Source organism: Narcine bancroftii, chromosome 13, assembly GCF_036971445.1.
Source record: "Narcine bancroftii isolate sNarBan1 chromosome 13, sNarBan1.hap1, whole genome shotgun sequence".
Classification (NCBI taxonomy): Eukaryota; Metazoa; Chordata; class Chondrichthyes; order Torpediniformes; family Narcinidae; genus Narcine; species Narcine bancroftii.
Genome location: NC_091481.1, coordinates 76,546,289 through 76,562,868, shown reverse-complemented (window position 1 = coordinate 76,562,868; position 16,580 = coordinate 76,546,289). Strand labels below are relative to the sequence as shown.

Here is a 16,580-nt window from a genome sequence, read left to right as displayed (position 1 = left end):
GGGAAAATTGGTTGGTTGGGGTTGGGTTTTTCCTCCTTTGTGTTTTGTACAAGTTGACTAACTGGACCGCATGCAATTTTTTTTTTTTTTAAAAAACACTTTTCTACTGCACTTTGCTACATGTGACTGTAAGCTTGGGATACACAGGCACTTTGTGTGTGACAGTCAAACAGTTTCCTTTCTCCCAACTCTCACATTTAATATGCAGAAACGGTCACCGAAAAATAAACTAATTTCACTACAATTGGTCCTCCCCTGGTACTGGGATCCTGACAGCTAAACTTTAATTTCTAAAATTCAGATTTATTGTCAGAGTCCACACATGACATCGCTTACAACCCTGAGATTCTTCTTCCTAAGGGCCAGGCAGAACTTGCAGTGCCATAAAGCTGTACTCAAGAAGATACGTACACATGTAAACAAGCGAAAAAATATCAATAAAGTGCAAAAGAGAGAGTCTTTCAATGAGTCCCTGATTGAGTTTATCATTGAGTTTGTCTGATGGTGGAGGGGGAGCAGCTGTTCCTGAACCTGGTGGTGCGAGTCTTGTGGCACCGAGACCTCTTTCCCGATGGCAGCAGCGAGAACAGAGCGTGTGCTGGGTGGGGTGGATCCTTGATGATCGCTGCTGCTCTCCACTGGCAGCGTTCCTTGCTCTCGACGGTGGAGAAGGTTTTTTCTCCTTGATGTCTTGAGCTGTGTCCACTCCCTTTTGGAGGATCCTTGATGATCGCTGCTGCTCTCCACTGGCAGCGTTCCTTGCTCTCGACGGTGGAGAAGGTTTTTTCTCCTTGATGTCTTGAGCTGTGTCCACTCCCTTTTGGAGGGTTTTACGCTCGGGGGTATTGGTGTCCTTGTACCAGACGCACACTTTCCACCACACCTCTGCGGAAATTTTCCAGGGTTTCCAATGTCATATGAAGCTTCCACAGCTTCCTGAAGAAGTCGAAGTGCTGACGGGCTTTCTTCATGATGCCATTAGCCAAGAGAGAATACGAGGCGTGGCTCCTCCAATGTACGAGTGGCCTTGGCTTGGCAGTGTATGAGGCAATGGACAGGCATGCTGGGGCCCAGAATTGAAATGGTTGGCCACTGGAAGATTCCCAGCCATTGATGCGGACAGAGCGAAGCGATCTCCCAGTCCCTCCGATGTCAAGAAACTACGTGGACTTAGAGAAACACTACACACTGCCCTCTTCTGTTATTATTGCTCTACCTGCTGTAGTCAAGTTTGGGTTGACTTGCCTGAAGAGCACACAAAACAAAGCTTTTCACTGCATTTCAGTGCATGACAATTCAGGCAGGCTTGCAAGCATTTTGTGTGACAAAACCACAAATATGTTTATATAGCACCCTTAAAATGTTGGCCCCCCCCCAAGACACTTTGCAGGAGTGTAACAGAACATTTGACGCAGAGAGATAGATATGTACAAGTTAAAAAAGACAACCAAGTGTGCATTTCTACAGCACAGCTCACCTCCCTTTCAAGACAACCGATGTTCCTGAAATCGTTTTAAATCCCCAACCACCTCCCCTTGTATCCACTATTATAACAGGAACCATGGCAGTATATTTCAACACACCTCCCACAAACAGTGATACCACAGTGACAAGATCATCTAATCACAAAGGGATACATTTCTCACTCAGGATTCCAGGAAAAACTCCTGCTGATGACATTGTTACGTCCACTGGAGGAGAAAGACATTTGCTTGCTTTAAAAGGGGCAGCCTGCGACCTCAAAGAGGATCTTGCAGGAGATGAAAGAGCGGTGGAAAGCTTCAAGGAGGGAGTCCCAGGAGTTCAGAATCAGGGACATGGAACAGTACAGGCCCTTCAGCCTTAATTTTGTGCCATAGAACACAGAAATCAGGCCATTCTGCCCTTATAGTCCAAACCATATACTTAAAAAAAAGCTAAACTATCTTTCTATTTTTCTTTCATCCACTTGCCTGTCTAAGAGTCTCTTATATGCCCCTATTGTTCCAGCCTCCATGCCTGGCAATGCATTCCAGACACCCACAGCTCTGTGTGGAAAAAACTTCCTCCTGATGTCTCCCTAAACTTCCCTCCCTTCATTTTGGGCAGACGTCCTCTGGTGTTTGCTACTCCCGTCCTGGAAAGAGGTGCTGCTGGCCGTCCACCTTATCTTAGCCTCTCATAATCTTGTAGACCTCTATTAAGTCACCTCTCACCCTTCTATGCTCCAGAGACAAGCCCAGCTCTGCTGACCTTGCCTTATATTTTCCAATCCAGGCAACATCCTGGTGAATCTCCTCTGCACCCTCTCTTCAGCTTCCACATCCTTCCTGTAATGAGGTGACCAGAACTGAACACAATATTCCAAAAAGACTTGAAGGCACAGCCAGTGGAGGGGCAATGAAATTTGGGGTCGATTGAGAGGCTATACCAAATGTAGCAAGGAGGATGTGGAATACAGAGCATTATGCTCATTACCTGTCCATAGGTGCCCAGGAGAATTTCCTTTACTCCATCAAAGTCCACATCAGCCACCAGAGCACAAAGGACACTATCGTACTGGTCACTCTCTGGAAGAATAACCTGGTCTTCGAGGCCATTCTTCAGCACATCCTGCGATCAGAAAGGAAAGACGACTCAAACTCTTACATGAGAGCCAGTCACGGCAACACCAGGTCACGTCAATGGCCAACACTGGAGAACATCTGTTTACTGAATAGAGAAATGTTTAAAGGACACGTCAAGAAGCACGTTTAATTTTATACGTAAAATGGTGCATCTTCAGAAATGCACAGATGGTGGAGACTAGAAGGATGCAAAAAAGTTGTGGATGAGGTTGGGAAGGGTTAGATTGATGGGCAGTAGGTTTATACAGGTCAGCACAACATTGCGGGCCGAAGGGCCCATACAGTCCTATATCGTCCCATCTGTGAGTTAGCTTCCCCTGACAGTGCAACTTCTCAGCTCTGCTGCTTGTCCTCTGAGGGAGATGCAGGGTTGTGCAGATATCAGGTTCGATCCTGACCTCTGGCAATGTGTATGGAGTTTGCGTGTTCCCCCGGGTGCTCTGGCTTCTCCCACAACCCAAAGACACGTCCATTGAGAGGTTAACTGGTGGCTGTAAACTGGCCGTGTGTGTAGATAGGAGTACACTTGGGCAAGGCGGTGGGGAGGGCAGTGGGAAGATGGTGGGAAGGCGGTGGGAACATTGGCTACAGGAAACAAATGAATGGGGAGATGGAACTGCTCTGAGAACCACTATTGACTGACGGTACATCCAGGTACAGTTGGGAAGGTTCTAAACAGGCAGCTCATCCAATATCTATTCACCAACAACTCCGTGCACTTATACAGTGCCTTTATCACAATAAAAAAATCCAGGAAGTTTGCAGTCGCCTTCACTGGGAGTAAAGGATGGAATGGAACATGAAAACGTGACATCCTTGAGCAGCAGTGAACTCGGATATTCAAAGAGAACCTGCTACAAGTTGGCACGATGGATCATACAACGGGAGCAACAGCTGGTGTGGGGAAACGACACTGGTGGGGGGGGGGGGGGGGGGGGGCAAAGTTTCCTCTACAACTAACCTGTAGACAACGGATAGTTCGATTGCGGAGGTCACCAACAGGTCGTAATTACCCTTAAAGGCAGGGCCTGATTCTGAGCAAGAACCTAAGAGGAGAGAGAAAATACACCATTACAGAGCAAATGTAGTGGTATTTGGAGACATTGATATAAGAAAACGTACTGAATTTATGGTACAGTAAAACCCCTGTTATCCAGAATTCCAGCAACCGGCAAAATAATCCCAGAAAATAAATAGGTAAAAATATGAGTTTAAAATTGGCATGCCTCACCATTAGTTCATCAATCACACAACATGCAAACTCAAGCAACCAGAAATTTCACTTATCCGGCATGTAACAATCCCCGTAGGTGCCAGATACCAGGGATTTTACTGTATTTGAATATAGAGAAAGACATATACTGATATTGATTACACTATAACACATAGATCAGACCATAAGAGTGGCAGGGAGGATCACTGAGGTCTCCTTCCCCACACCACCAGTCCCCCCCCCCCACCCCCCCACCAACATCGACATGATCTACCAGGAACGTTGTCTGAAGAGGGCGCGCAAAATCATTGAGGACTTCTTCCACCTTGCACACAGCATCTCTCAGCTGCTCTCATCGGGGTAGATCCATGAGTGGTCTCATCCTCTCTGGGTCAGGGCTGATCTCTCTTTTACTCACTAAGTAGCCTAGTATGGCCAGGAATTTAATGTGGTATACACACTTGTCGGTGTTAAGGGTTAAGTGCAGATGCTTGGCCACCTGGAGAAATGTTTGTAAGTTCCGATCGTGATCAATTAAGTCTTTGCCACATATAGTGACATTGTCCAGATGAGGGATTCTTCTAAACTGGAAAAGTTTGCCATCTGTCTCAAAAGCGGTAAACTGCCTTTCATCTTTGCCAACTTAGCTATCTAAACCCAGAGAAGTTTTGTTAAGAAAACACATTAGACCCAGCAAGGCTGACCCGCTTGTCGAGCGTGTGCAACTGCTTCATGCTAATCCGCTCGTTATTTTTCCTGATGGAAGGAAGGATATGGTTTCCCTTCGGGATCTAGCCTTGCCTGGTCTGCAGCCTGCTAGCCCTTTCACTGACCTAACTCCTTCTTTACCCTCCCCATCTCGAGAAACACTTGGGGAGCAATATCCCCCTTCATGGGAATTTGAGTACAGCAAATTGAGGGACTGAAGTCTAGTCATAATGATAAAATCTAGTGATCCCTGGGTGACATAATTCATCGCTAAGATATTTTAAACTGTCTAGTTGCAGACTTGCGTAGGTCATGCGAGAAAGGGGCGTCTGGAGGGTCACTGAATTTTCATAATATTTCTGTTTTGTCTTCATTATATTCTTCTCCACCTTATATGTTTGTAATGTTTCATATTTTATTTTTTTATCCGCCAATTCTCTTCTTTTAGTTGTATCTTCCTTCATTGCTAATTCTTTTTCTATATTTACTATTTCCCTTTCCAACTGCTCTGTTTCCTGATTATAGTCCTTAAGGGTCACTGAATTTTCCACGGTGATAGAGTATGTCGTAAGTAAGAAAGTTCAATTCACCAAGCCTGATCTTTTCATTTTTGATCCAGTGGGAAGGCATCTCCATCTGTTATACCAGTAGGATGGAGTATCTCTACAGCCTTAACCAATAGCAAGCGGTCAGTATAATAACCCCAACCCCCCCCATCACATTTATGAACATGGCTCAGCCCATCAAACACATACACAACCTCCCCACACCCTCTATCTATAACTCCCACTGCCTTGGAAAAGCAGCCAACACATTAAAAGACGTCCAAATTCTCTTCACCACCCCCCACCCCCCATCAGGAAGAAGATTCACACCCCCAGATTCAAAGTTCCTTCCCGCTGTTTCATACCAATGGATCTCTGTCATTTTGTACTTAGTCGTACTTGAACTGTGTCATACGTACCCGGGGCGAGGCTGGGAGTGGGGGCACTCAGAGCCCAGCAAAAGTGGACGGAGGGACTCACAAGAGGCTGAACACAGGGACCCTCGACACACACTCACCAGCACTTGACCCGCCACTCCTGTGAATGTTGCTCGGTAACTGGAAGAGTCGCACGGTGGAGATCGGGCCATCCTGCTGAACCTTCCAACTCTGCAGAACAACTGGTCACAGCACAGAGACCACCAGTGAGTCAGTGAAATGGCCGGGGCCAGGGCGATCACCCAGCGAGAACAGGCATGAGAAGACACAATGTGGGTGAGGTCAGGGAGAGGGAGGGAGGCTTGTGAGAGGGAAGGGGGGGGGGGCGAAGAACAAGTGTGTGAGATAGCTGGGAGGGGAGGATGGGAGGCCTTGAGCTGGGAGGGGGGGGAGGGGAGACCTCGAGCCTGGGGAAAGGGAGGGGAGGTCTTGAGTCGGGAGAGGGGAGGCCTCAAGTGGGGGAGGGAATAGGTTTGTGGGAGAGAGGTGGAAAGGTGAGAGGGAGAAACCAGCAAAGATTCAGCCACTTGATGATCTTCAGCATCTCTTCCGCATGGCACAGCAGTTCACTGGCAACTGGGCAGAAACAGATTACACCAAACTGACCAACAGGAATCTTGATTGAACAACGAGAAGCTGGAGGGGTTCAGTGGCTGGCCAGCATTCCCGGGTAGAAATGATCGGTCTATATTTTGGGTCGAGACCCTTTACCACATCTCCATCTCCAAACTACAGCTTTGGGCCAACAGCGGCCTGATGCCCATTTTTTAGTGGCCCATTAGAATGTGGTCTCTAACAATAAATTGCTCTGTATGTATATTGCACTTCTTAGTTTCAACACTAGATGTTGCTGCCATATTGAACAACTACTAGTCCGACCATTGAAATGTTACTCACTGATGAAAACATTCACCTCAGTTAAAAGAGGTGAACATTTTTTCCTTTCTTTTTTTCCTTTTTGTAAAAGGGGTTTGATCGAAAGGAGTACACACAATTTTCATATGTATTATTTGAGTATTATTGGAGAAGTACAAATTTTTTTATCTTTCAATTTATTTGTGTTTTTTAATTAAACTCAGTGAAGATATTTCCCTCAATTTTAAAAAAAATTACCTCAGTTGAAACATGGAGGAACCGAAAAGACGGACAATAGCAAGAGAGTGGTGAAAATTTCAGACGGTGGGAAAATGAATACTGTTCCACCAAAGTCGAGGGGAAGGGCGCTTGCTTGTCTGTTAACTTTAATAGCCGATCTACAGATTTACACATTGGATCATGATCATCGAGGTGGACACTTGGGCCATGAACTATATTCACTGAGAGTTGTGGGGGAATGGTGGGGACGGCCTGGTCCCTTTCTTCATCTTTTCTCCTGTTCTTATTTTCCCCCCAGCCGTTTATTTTGCACTGCTTTTTGAATGAGAGTTTTATTGCATTCATTTAAATTTAAGAGTGGCTGATACAGAAATGCCTAATGGAATGTGTGAGCGCATCAATAAACTACCGTGACTGTTCAGTGAGGCTGTATCATTATTTTGATAGAAAATTCATTTTCAAAGGGCACAGGAATTTTCTGGTCTAAAGACCCCATTTTTCTTGCAGTGGATCTGGTTGAAAACTGTCGGGTTTAATATTGTTTGGTCCGTGACTCCTTATATTTTTCTGTATGTGGCCCACAACCAAAAACGTGTGGCCACCCCTGCCCTGGAGGGTCCTGACCCGAAACGTTGGCCGACCATTTCTCTCTACAAATACTGCCTGATCAGAGTCACTCCAGTGTACCTTAGTTCATTCAAGATGACCAAGGTCTTTATTAAAGTACAGCTTCTGAGGCATGGTTTAAAGTGAGAGGGAGGGGGAAACCAAATAGGTTCAGGACCGGAATTCCAGGAGGAGGGGATTGAAGGCAGGGCTATCCTCCAGGGTAGGGGGCTGAGGGACTGACAGGGGACCAGTCATTTCTCGTAACTCACACGGTGATGATTCTAACCTTTGGATTCCTGGTCCACATGGGCAACTCTCACAAATCCATTTTGACAGCCAAAAGTAGTCAGGCGCCTCGTGGAGCCCGGGATGTTGACAACATCGAGCCAGAGGACACTGCAACAATCAGATCTGCTGCTTTAACAACAAAGGTATCAGCGAATGCACATCAAACGCATCCATGAACCCCTCGCGCAACGTGCAGGGAGTTAAAGGAACAGATTCTCAGCACTTGATCGCAGACCTGAATAATTCTAAACATTTTCACAACCTTCCAGCACAGTGGATTTGACAGGGGTTTCAGTTTCTCCAAGGAGGAGATCAGATCACATTAATCTGGGAATACTGGGCTAAATCACGGTGGAGTAAATGGCGGGGCTGCTGCCGGATGCTGATTCAATCCTGATGTTCGCTGTTGCGCGGATTTGACGGGTTCTACGTGACTATGTGGGTTTCCTCTCGGAGTGCCCCATTCTCTCCCACATCTTGTCCCTACTGCAGTGCGAGTGGGAATGTGGGGAAAGTAGTTTACAGTGACAAATCGGTAGGAAAACAGCTGTGCTGAATGAGATAGTATGGTGGCTCAAATAGCCTCATTCTACGTTGTAAAATAGAAAATAGCCATACTTCCAGTGCCTTTTGCAATTCAGCTCAAGGTGCAATCCCCGAAGTTTGCAGCTTTCATCGTCTCAGGACATCTCGAGGTATTTTATGTCCAACTGATTACTTGCGAAGGGCAGTCGTCATGCAAGAAAATTAGAGGCCAATTTGCCCACAGCAAACAGGAACACAGTATTGGCCTGATAATGGAGAGACAATATATACTGAAGCTGCTGCAATCTTGTGCAAGAAACAAACTGCTGGAGGAACTCAGCAGGTCAGGCAGTATCCTGAAGACTTGACCCAAAAAAGGGCAGCACCGTTAGTGCAACGCTCTTAGTGTCAGTGCTTCGAATCCAGCACTGCACTGGTTTCCACTGGGTGTTCCCACTGTTCAAGAGCGTACCGGGGGGGTTGTAGGTCAATTGGGTGTAATTGGGCAGCATGGGTGCTTGGGCCAGAAGGGCCTGTTACGGTGCCGTATGCCTAACTTTAAAATCAAACATCTATTGTCCATTTCTCTCCATGGATGACCCACTGAGTTCTTCCAGCAGTTTGTTTTATCCAATTGACCTGATAACATTCCCTTCAGCGATGTTGATTGAGGAGTCAACAGGAAAATCTCTCCACGTCTTCTATGAAACTGGAACTCCTCCATGCCCAGAGCAGGTAGGCAGCTGAGCGACAGCATATTGACTGTGCATAGGAGTGTCAGCCAAACTCTTGGGGCTCACTGGCGTCTGGCGTGAGGACAACCGTAAGCCTGACCTGCCTCTAAGGGAGTCAAGGACAAGAGGGGACATCTTCAGGGTAAAAGGGCATCAATTTGAAACCGAGACATGGAAAAATTTCTTTAGTCTTTACTGTGGAACAAGTGGCTGTGGACAGGAGGTCGTTGGGTGTATTTGAGGTAGAGATTGGAAGGTGTTTGATTACTCAGGGCATCAAGGGTTACAGGGAGAAAGCCAGGGAGTGGGGTGGAGTGGGAGGATGGATCAGCTCATGATTAGAATGGCAGAGCAGACTCGATGGGCCTAATTCTGCTCCTATTTCTGGAGATTAAATGGGAAATTCTTACTGGCTGGGTAGGTTTGTCAGCTCTAGGAAGAGGAATTCTTACTGACTGGGTAGGTTTGTCAGCTCCAGGAAGAGGAATTCTTACTGGCTGGGTAGGTTTGTCAGCTCCAGGAAGAGGAATTCTTACTGGCTGGGTAGGTTTGTCAGCTCCAGGAAGAGGAATTCTTACTGGCTGGGTAGGTTTGTCAGCTCCGGGAAGAGGAATTCTTACTGGCTGGGTATGTTTGTCAGCTCCGGAAAGAGGAATTCTTACTGGCTGGGTAGGTTTGTCAGCTCCGGGAAGAGGAATTCTATTGGCTGGGTAGGTTTGTCAGCTCCGGGAAGAGGAATTCTATTGGGTTGGGTAGGTTTGTCAGCTCCGGGAAGAGGAATTCTATTGGGTGGGTAGGTTTGTCAGCTCCGGGAAGAGGAATTCTTACTGGCTGGGTAGGTTTGTCAGCTCCGGGAAGAGGAATTCTATTGGATGCTCTTCGAATTGGTGCAGCGTTTCATTCTGTTGAAGGAGGAGAGAGCAAGACTTACTTGGGTCATTGATGGGAACTCAAACTTGACTTGGGAAGCAGGAGCAGGCAGCTTAACTTACCTCTTTGTATAAGTGCATCTGGAGGTCGTGGCTGCCAAGCAGGAAGATGGTCTCGCGCTCTCCCCTCTCTTGGACCCTTTATTGGGGACAACAGCGAGCGAGACGTGACCAGTCACGCAGAAATGAGTAAAAACACAAAGCTGGAGAAACTCAGCAGGTCAACAGGAATGCTTTATAAGGCAAGATAAAGATACAGAACTGGCGTTTCGGCCCTTCGTCAAGGTGTGGAAAATGTTGGCAGGCGTCCGAATAAAAGAGTTGGGGGGAGGGGTGGTCACAAAGGCTGGAGGTATTAGGTGAAGGGAGGGAGGGGACAGCAGCGATCAAGGGAAGGAGGGGTGTCGAGGTGAATAGAGGGAAGGGGGAGAGGAGAGCAGGAAGGGGGAAGGGGTGGGGGAAGTTAGCAGAAACCAGATGTTAATGCCATCCAGCTGGAGAATGACAGGTGTTATTACTCTAACTTATGGGTGCTCTTGCTTCCAGCTCTCCTTCCCCACCCCTCCCTCTTTATTCACCCAGCCACCCCTCCTCCCCACTTTAACTCAGCCGAGTGCTTTGCCAAACCATGTCAACAGCTGGTTAGATTTCTGCTGCTTCAGTTTTCACGAACTGATGAGAACCTAACAATTAAAAGTCGACAACCACCCCCCCCGCCCCCCACCCCATTGTTGACCAGAAAATCTGGAATTTTCCATATATCTCGCGTAAAAGTTGACCCTAGTCTCTCACCTCGGCTGCCCATCCACAGGATGGAGTTCCTGACGTTTCGGTCCCTGCCGCGTGCCCACCAGAGCTCCCAGTGCCTCAAATGCAGACTCACGCCCAGGCCCTGTCCACCCATCGGAGCTCCCTGCGCCTCGAACGCGGACTCACGCCCAGGCCTTGTCCGCCCATCAGAGCTCCCGGCGCCTCAAACGCGGACTCATGCCTAGGCCCTGTCCACCCATCGGAGCTCCCGGCGACTCTAACACGGACTCCCGGCGCCTCGAACGCGGACTCATGCCTAGGTCCTGTCCGCCCATCGGAGCTCCTGAAGCCTTGGACGCGGAATCTCACCTAAGCCCAGCTGCCCGCCCATTGGAGCTCCAGGCACCTCCGGTGACCCAGATACCAACTGTGGACCTTACCACCCCCGTGGTAAGACATGGGTTTCATTGTGTTTTTGTTTTTTATTTATTTAGCTACTGATAATGTACTTAGAATTCTAGTGTGAATTTCAGCCCTTCTAAAGTATCACCATGTCATAGTCAACCCCATAAATTTAACAATAGATGTGGTCTACAAAATTCAACTTTTACACATGGATATGCTTTCCCTCAGGCTCTCCAAGTAATTTAAGGAATTACCGGGACAGAAATGAGAAGGTGGGATTAATTTGGTACAGGTATACAATCCTTTAGCCGGACATCTAAAATCCAGAAAGCTCCAAAAACCGGCATTTTTTTTTTCCTGGTGCTGGTACAATGGAGAGAGAGAGAGAGAGAGAGAGAGAGAGAGAGAGAGAGAGAGAGAGAGAGAGAGAAGCGCAACTAGGTTGGGCGGGGGGGGTGAGAAGGGAGAGACAGCAGCACGATTTGGGTGGGCGAGGGGAGAGAGACAGCAGCGTGACTCGGTCGGGGGGAGAGAGACGGCAGCATGACATGGGTGGGCGGGGGGGGAGAGAGACGGCAGCACGACTCAGGTGGGTTGGGGAGGAGAGAGACGGCATTGCAACTCAGGTGGGCTAGGGGGAAGAGACGGCAGCGCGACTCGGGTGGGTGAGGGGGAGAGAGACGCCAACGCGACTGGAAGGGGGTGGATACGGCAGCACAATTCGGGTGGGCTTAAATCTGGGGCAGCTGGTTTTTATTCCGAAATCCGTAAAAATCCAAAATTCAGAACCCACTGTCCCCCAAGGGTTCCGGATAAAGGATTGTGTACCTGTATTGATATTGGGCTGTCGGGAGTGAACAGACTCGTGGGATTCGCATTCAGCCAAAGAGAAGAGTGGGTATTTTTGGGACTAGTTGGTAATTGACTTAGCAACTATGAAGCGAGTGCGTGGCAACGTTCAAGATCAGAAGGGAGAGAGTGAGGCTAAGAACTCGTACAGGGTTACGAGAAGAAAGCAGGCTGACCGTAAGAATTAGGGTTTTACTCAGTTCGGGATTTTCACAGGGTTACGAGAGGAAAGCAGGCTGACCGTAAGAATTAGGGTTTTACTCAGTTCGGGATTTTCACAGGGTTACGAGAAGAAAGCAGGCTGACAGTAAGAATTAGGGTTTTACTCAGTTCGGGATTTTCACAGGGTTACGAGAAGAAAGCAGGCTGACCGTAAGAATTAGGGTTTTACTCAGTTCGGGATTTTCACAGGGTTACGAGAAGAAAGCAGGCTGACCGTAAGAATTAGGGTTTTACTCAGTTCGGGATTTTCACAGAGCTATGGAGAGAAAGCAAGCTGGTGAGTAGAGGAGAGAGGAGTAAATCACGAAAGTCTGAAGACCCCGTGAGTGAAGCAGAAACTCAATGGTCAAAACAGGGTCCACTACATCGCAAAGATAAAGATACATAACCAACGACACAGACCAGAGCGCAAAATGAAGGCAGGCGCCCAAATTAGATGGTGACAAGGTGGGGCTAGAGGGGAAGCACGGGGCCATTTTCATGGGTGGGAAAATGGGATTCATTTCAGATTCACATAGAATCATGGGGGGAGAGCAGTTCGGTGGGATTAGTTTGAGATTGATGTGGCACAATGAAAGGGATCAAGGCAGGATGATTGTTACTGGATAGTAAGGACTTGGGGAGAGAGAGAGACAACATGAATTGGTGGAATCGCCAGGAGAAATGCAGCTCCGGAGCCAGCTGCGTGTGTCTACGAAGGGACATTCAGGTGGCAGTTCTGAAGGCGGTGTTCTGCCATCTGAAAGGTCCGTCACGGGGAGAGGTGCTGCAGAGCAAACGCCGGCTTCTAAGTTGGGGCAGGGGCAGCGTCTGACAGCTCCCCACCCTGCTGCCTGACTGCCCCCCTCCCCGCTGCCGACAGCTCCCTCCTTGCTGCCTGACAGCCCCCTGGCACAGGACTATGAGGCTGGAGCAGCCGTCGTGGGACTACAGGGATGAAGTGGCTGGCGTGAGACTAGCACCGGCCACTCCAGCCCTGACGTCCTGTGCTTGCCGCTCCAGCCCCGACGTCCCGTGCCGGCCGCCCCAGCCCCGACGTCCCGTGCCGGCCGCCCCAGCCCCGACGTCCCGTGCCGGCCGCCCCAGCCCCGACGTCCCGTGCCGGCCGCCCCAGCCCCGACGTCCCGTGCCGGCCGCCCCAGCCCCGACGTCCCGTGCCGGCCGCCCCAGCCCCGACGTCCCGTGCCGGCCGCCCCAGCCCCGACGTCCCGTGCCGGCCGCCCCAGCCCCGACGTCCCGTGCCGGCCGCCCCAGCCCCGACGTCCCGTGCCGGCCGGTTGTCGGGGAGTTGGGTCGCTGGCTGAATGTCATCAGCCCGCCCCCTGCTAGGCACCTGAAAGCTGCTAGCCGCTTTTCCCTGATGCTTTCAGGTGCCTAGAGGGAGTGCTCAGAAGAGGAGAATATACCTCCCCGAGGTGGGTTGAGTAAGTGCTCCTTGGGGACTGGTTCTCCGCTTTCAGGTGGCCTCCTGACAGCCGCATTCGGGTATTTTAGGTGGCTTTACGTTCGGGTATTCTGGCCACCTGAAAGTGGATTCAGAGTTGGGGCGCACCTCTTCACCCAAGGGGGGGGACGATCAAGGTGGGAAGGCGGGCTCACAAATAAACACCGTTATATCATACAGAGAAGGTCACTCACTCCACATGGCAAAGCTGGAATGGCGTGAACTGGAGCTCCAAGTTCAGACAGCTTTCTGCAAGCACAACAACATGGGTCAATGTTGGAATTCCCACTGTACTGTCAGTACAAAACAAACTTGTGGGCTCACAACTGAGGCACTGGAAAATTTACCTGAGGCACTGGAAAATTTACCTGAGGCAGCTGTCTCAACCATCACCTTGACCCAAAAAAACTGGCCCTATCCCCACTATAAGCGCCATCTCTCCATACAACCCGTCCAGCTTCATAACAGTGCGGTACGGTTGCCGCAGAGAAATGGATCGGCGATCAATCCACAGGGCCATCAGAGCGCCCCAACCCCCCTCAAGCCCTATCAGCGTGGATCGTCACCTGAAGAGTTCGTGCAAAATCCACCCCACGCACAGCATCTTTCAGCTGCTCCCGTCAGGAAAGAGATCCAGGAGTATCACAGCCAGCACCACCAGGGTGAGGAACAGCTTCTTCCCATGGGCAATGAGAATGCTGAATGCCCAAACCAACTGCTCGCACTGACCAGCCGAAATCATTCATGAAATAAAATCAATTTATTTATTTATTTGTATCAACGAATACTTGTCCTGCGTATGTGTTGTTTATCTGTATCTGTGTTATGTCTGGTTATGTGTCTACGTGTTTTGCACTGAGGACCGGAGAATGCTGTTTCGTCTGGATGTACTTGTGCGACCAGATGACAATCAACTTGACTTGATTTTGCAGTCTTGCTTTCAAGTCAGGAGGTGCTTTACAGCAGCGGTATCCAAGGTACCACTGTTTGGGTGAGACATTAAACCAAAGGCCAGTTGGCCTGTGGAGGCATTGGGAACAAATGAAACATTCTTGAATGAATTCATCAAAACAGCAACTCACGTGCTATTGAGTCCAGGTTATATTCGGAACCTGGCTCGTAGTCACAGTAGATGTTGAGGAATGGACTCGCCTTATCGCCAGAGTCCTGAAGAGGAACACACAGTGTGTTAATTTATCAACACGAAACCTGAACATTCGCATCACACCAGTGTTTAATCAGGAGCATTTTCCACAGCACAACAGTGGATATAAATTCAAAAAACCCAAAATAAATTCAGAAAATGCTGGGAAGACACAGCAGGGTCAGGCAGCGGATCTGGGAAGAGAAACAGTTAACGTTTCCGTAAAAAGGCAGAAATGGTGGAGGAACTCAGCAGATCTCGGGGGGGGGGGGGGGGGGTCCCTAGGAGGGAAAGAGAGAGAACAGTTTCTGGTCTGAGCCCTTCTTCAAGGTACGAGTTAAAAGGCTGGGGAAAAGGGAAGAATGAGAAGGGGAAGGAATACAGACCAACAGACAAAAGGTGTTAATTGGGTATGTGGAAAGGTGAGAATTGATTGGGGGAAGGTGTTGTTGTTTCGGCTCTGTGAAAGGAGACAGAGGGAAATGGTGCGAGAGAAAGAGAGACAAAAGGCACTTTCAAGCAGGGAAACACCAGTCTGTAAAGGCAGAGTTCTCTGCCCTTACGCCTAAAGACTTAACTCTCTGAATGCGCCGTCGCCAGCTCCGAAATGCCTATTCCATCCCTTCTCGGGGAAGGATAATCTGCAACCCACGACCCATCTCCCCAATCACCCTTCTCCCTCCATGACCACCTCAAGGCAGGGGTGGCGGGAGAGAGCCATCAGGTAGCGGGGGCAACAGGAGCCATCGGGGGCCATGAGGCGGTGGCCGGAGCAGGCTGTGACAGCCTTTGGGGCCACTCTCTGCGGCTCAAAACACAGCAGAGCGATGGCCGTCTTCCCTACCCATGATCCCCCCCCATGCAGCTGGAACTGTTCTGGGAAATACAGAGCGGTTCCAGCTGTGTGGAGGATTATGGGTAGGGAAGACGACCATTGCTCTGCCGCGCATTTATGACGGGTGGTGCTACGGCACCAGTCGCCCCTCCTCCGTTGGCTCCAGAAGGCGCTATGAGGCGCCTCTCGGAGGGCTGTTGTCTGAAAGGCAAGTTTTAGGATTTCAATCCGCCCTTGCAGCTGGCCTCCACATGGAGGCCTGACATGAAATGCGAGGGCGAGGGCGAGGGCGAGGGCGAGGGCGAGGGCGAGGGCGAGGGCGAGGGCGAGGGCGAGGGCGAGGGCGAGGGCGAGGGCGAGGGCGAGGGCGAGGGCGAGGGCGAGGGCGAGGGCGAGGGCGAGGGCGAGGGCGAGGGCGAGGGCGAGGGCGAGGGCGAGGGCGAGGGCGAGGGCGAGGGCGAGGGCGAGGGCGAGGGCGAGGGCGAGGGCGAGGGCGAGGGCGAGGGCGAGGGCGAGGGCGAGGGCGAGGGCGAGGGCGAGGGCGAGGGCGAGGGCGAGGGCGAGGGCGAGGGCGAGGGCGAGGGCGAGGGCGAGGGCGAGGGCGAGGGCGAGGGCGAGGGCGAGGGCGAGGGCGAGGGCGAGGGCGAGGGCGAGGGCGAGGGCGAGGGCGAGGGCGAGGGCGAGGGCGAGGGCGAGGGCGAGGGCGAGGGCGAGGGCGAGGGCGAGGGCGAGGGCGAGGGCGAGGGCGAGGGCGAGGGCGAGGGCGAGGGCGAGGGCGAGGGCGAGGGCGAGGGCGAGGGCGAGGGCGAGGGCGAGGGCGAGGGCGAGGGCGAGGGCGAGGGCGAGGGCGAGGGCGAGGGCGAGGGCGAGGGCGAGGGCGAGGGCGAGGGCGAGGGCGAGGGCGAGGGCGAGGGCGAGGGCGAGGGCGAGGGCGAGGGCGAGGGCGAGGGCGAGGGCGAGGGCGAGGGCGAGGGCGAGGGCGAGGGCGAGGGCGAGGGCGAGGGCGAGGGCGAGGGCGAGGGCGAGGGCGAGGGCGAGGGCGAGGGCGAGGGCGAGGGCGAGGGCGAGGGCGAGGGCGAGGGCGAGGGCGAGGGCGAGGGCGAGGGCGAGGGCGAGGGCGAGGGCGAGGGCGAGGGCGAGGGCGAGGGCGAGGGCGAGGGCGAGGGCGAGGGCGAGGGCGAGGGCGAGGGCGAGGGCGAGGGCGAGGGCGAGGGCGAGGGCGAGGGCGAGGGCGAGGGCGAG

At 51.3% G+C, this 16,580-nt stretch overlaps 1 protein-coding gene across 3 annotated transcripts in view; it reads right to left on the bottom strand.

Annotated features, from left to right (window-relative positions):
* kptn (kaptin (actin binding protein)) overlaps nt 1-16,580 on the bottom strand; it is a 35,203-nt gene that overhangs the window by 9,276 nt on the left and 9,347 nt on the right. For all 3 annotated transcript variants that reach the window (XM_069909678.1, XM_069909677.1, XM_069909679.1), the window contains exons 3-10: nt 14,442-14,526; nt 13,554-13,608; nt 9,753-9,828; nt 9,589-9,662; nt 7,500-7,609; nt 5,590-5,691; nt 3,568-3,652; nt 2,458-2,593 (exon numbers count right to left, since the gene is read on the bottom strand). In XM_069909678.1, coding sequence (XP_069765779.1) covers nt 2,458-2,593; nt 3,568-3,652; nt 5,590-5,691; nt 7,500-7,609; nt 9,589-9,662; nt 9,753-9,828; nt 13,554-13,608; nt 14,442-14,526 — 723 coding nt within the window. The remainder of the gene's footprint in view (nt 1-2,457; nt 2,594-3,567; nt 3,653-5,589; nt 5,692-7,499; nt 7,610-9,588; nt 9,663-9,752; nt 9,829-13,553; nt 13,609-14,441; nt 14,527-16,580) is intronic.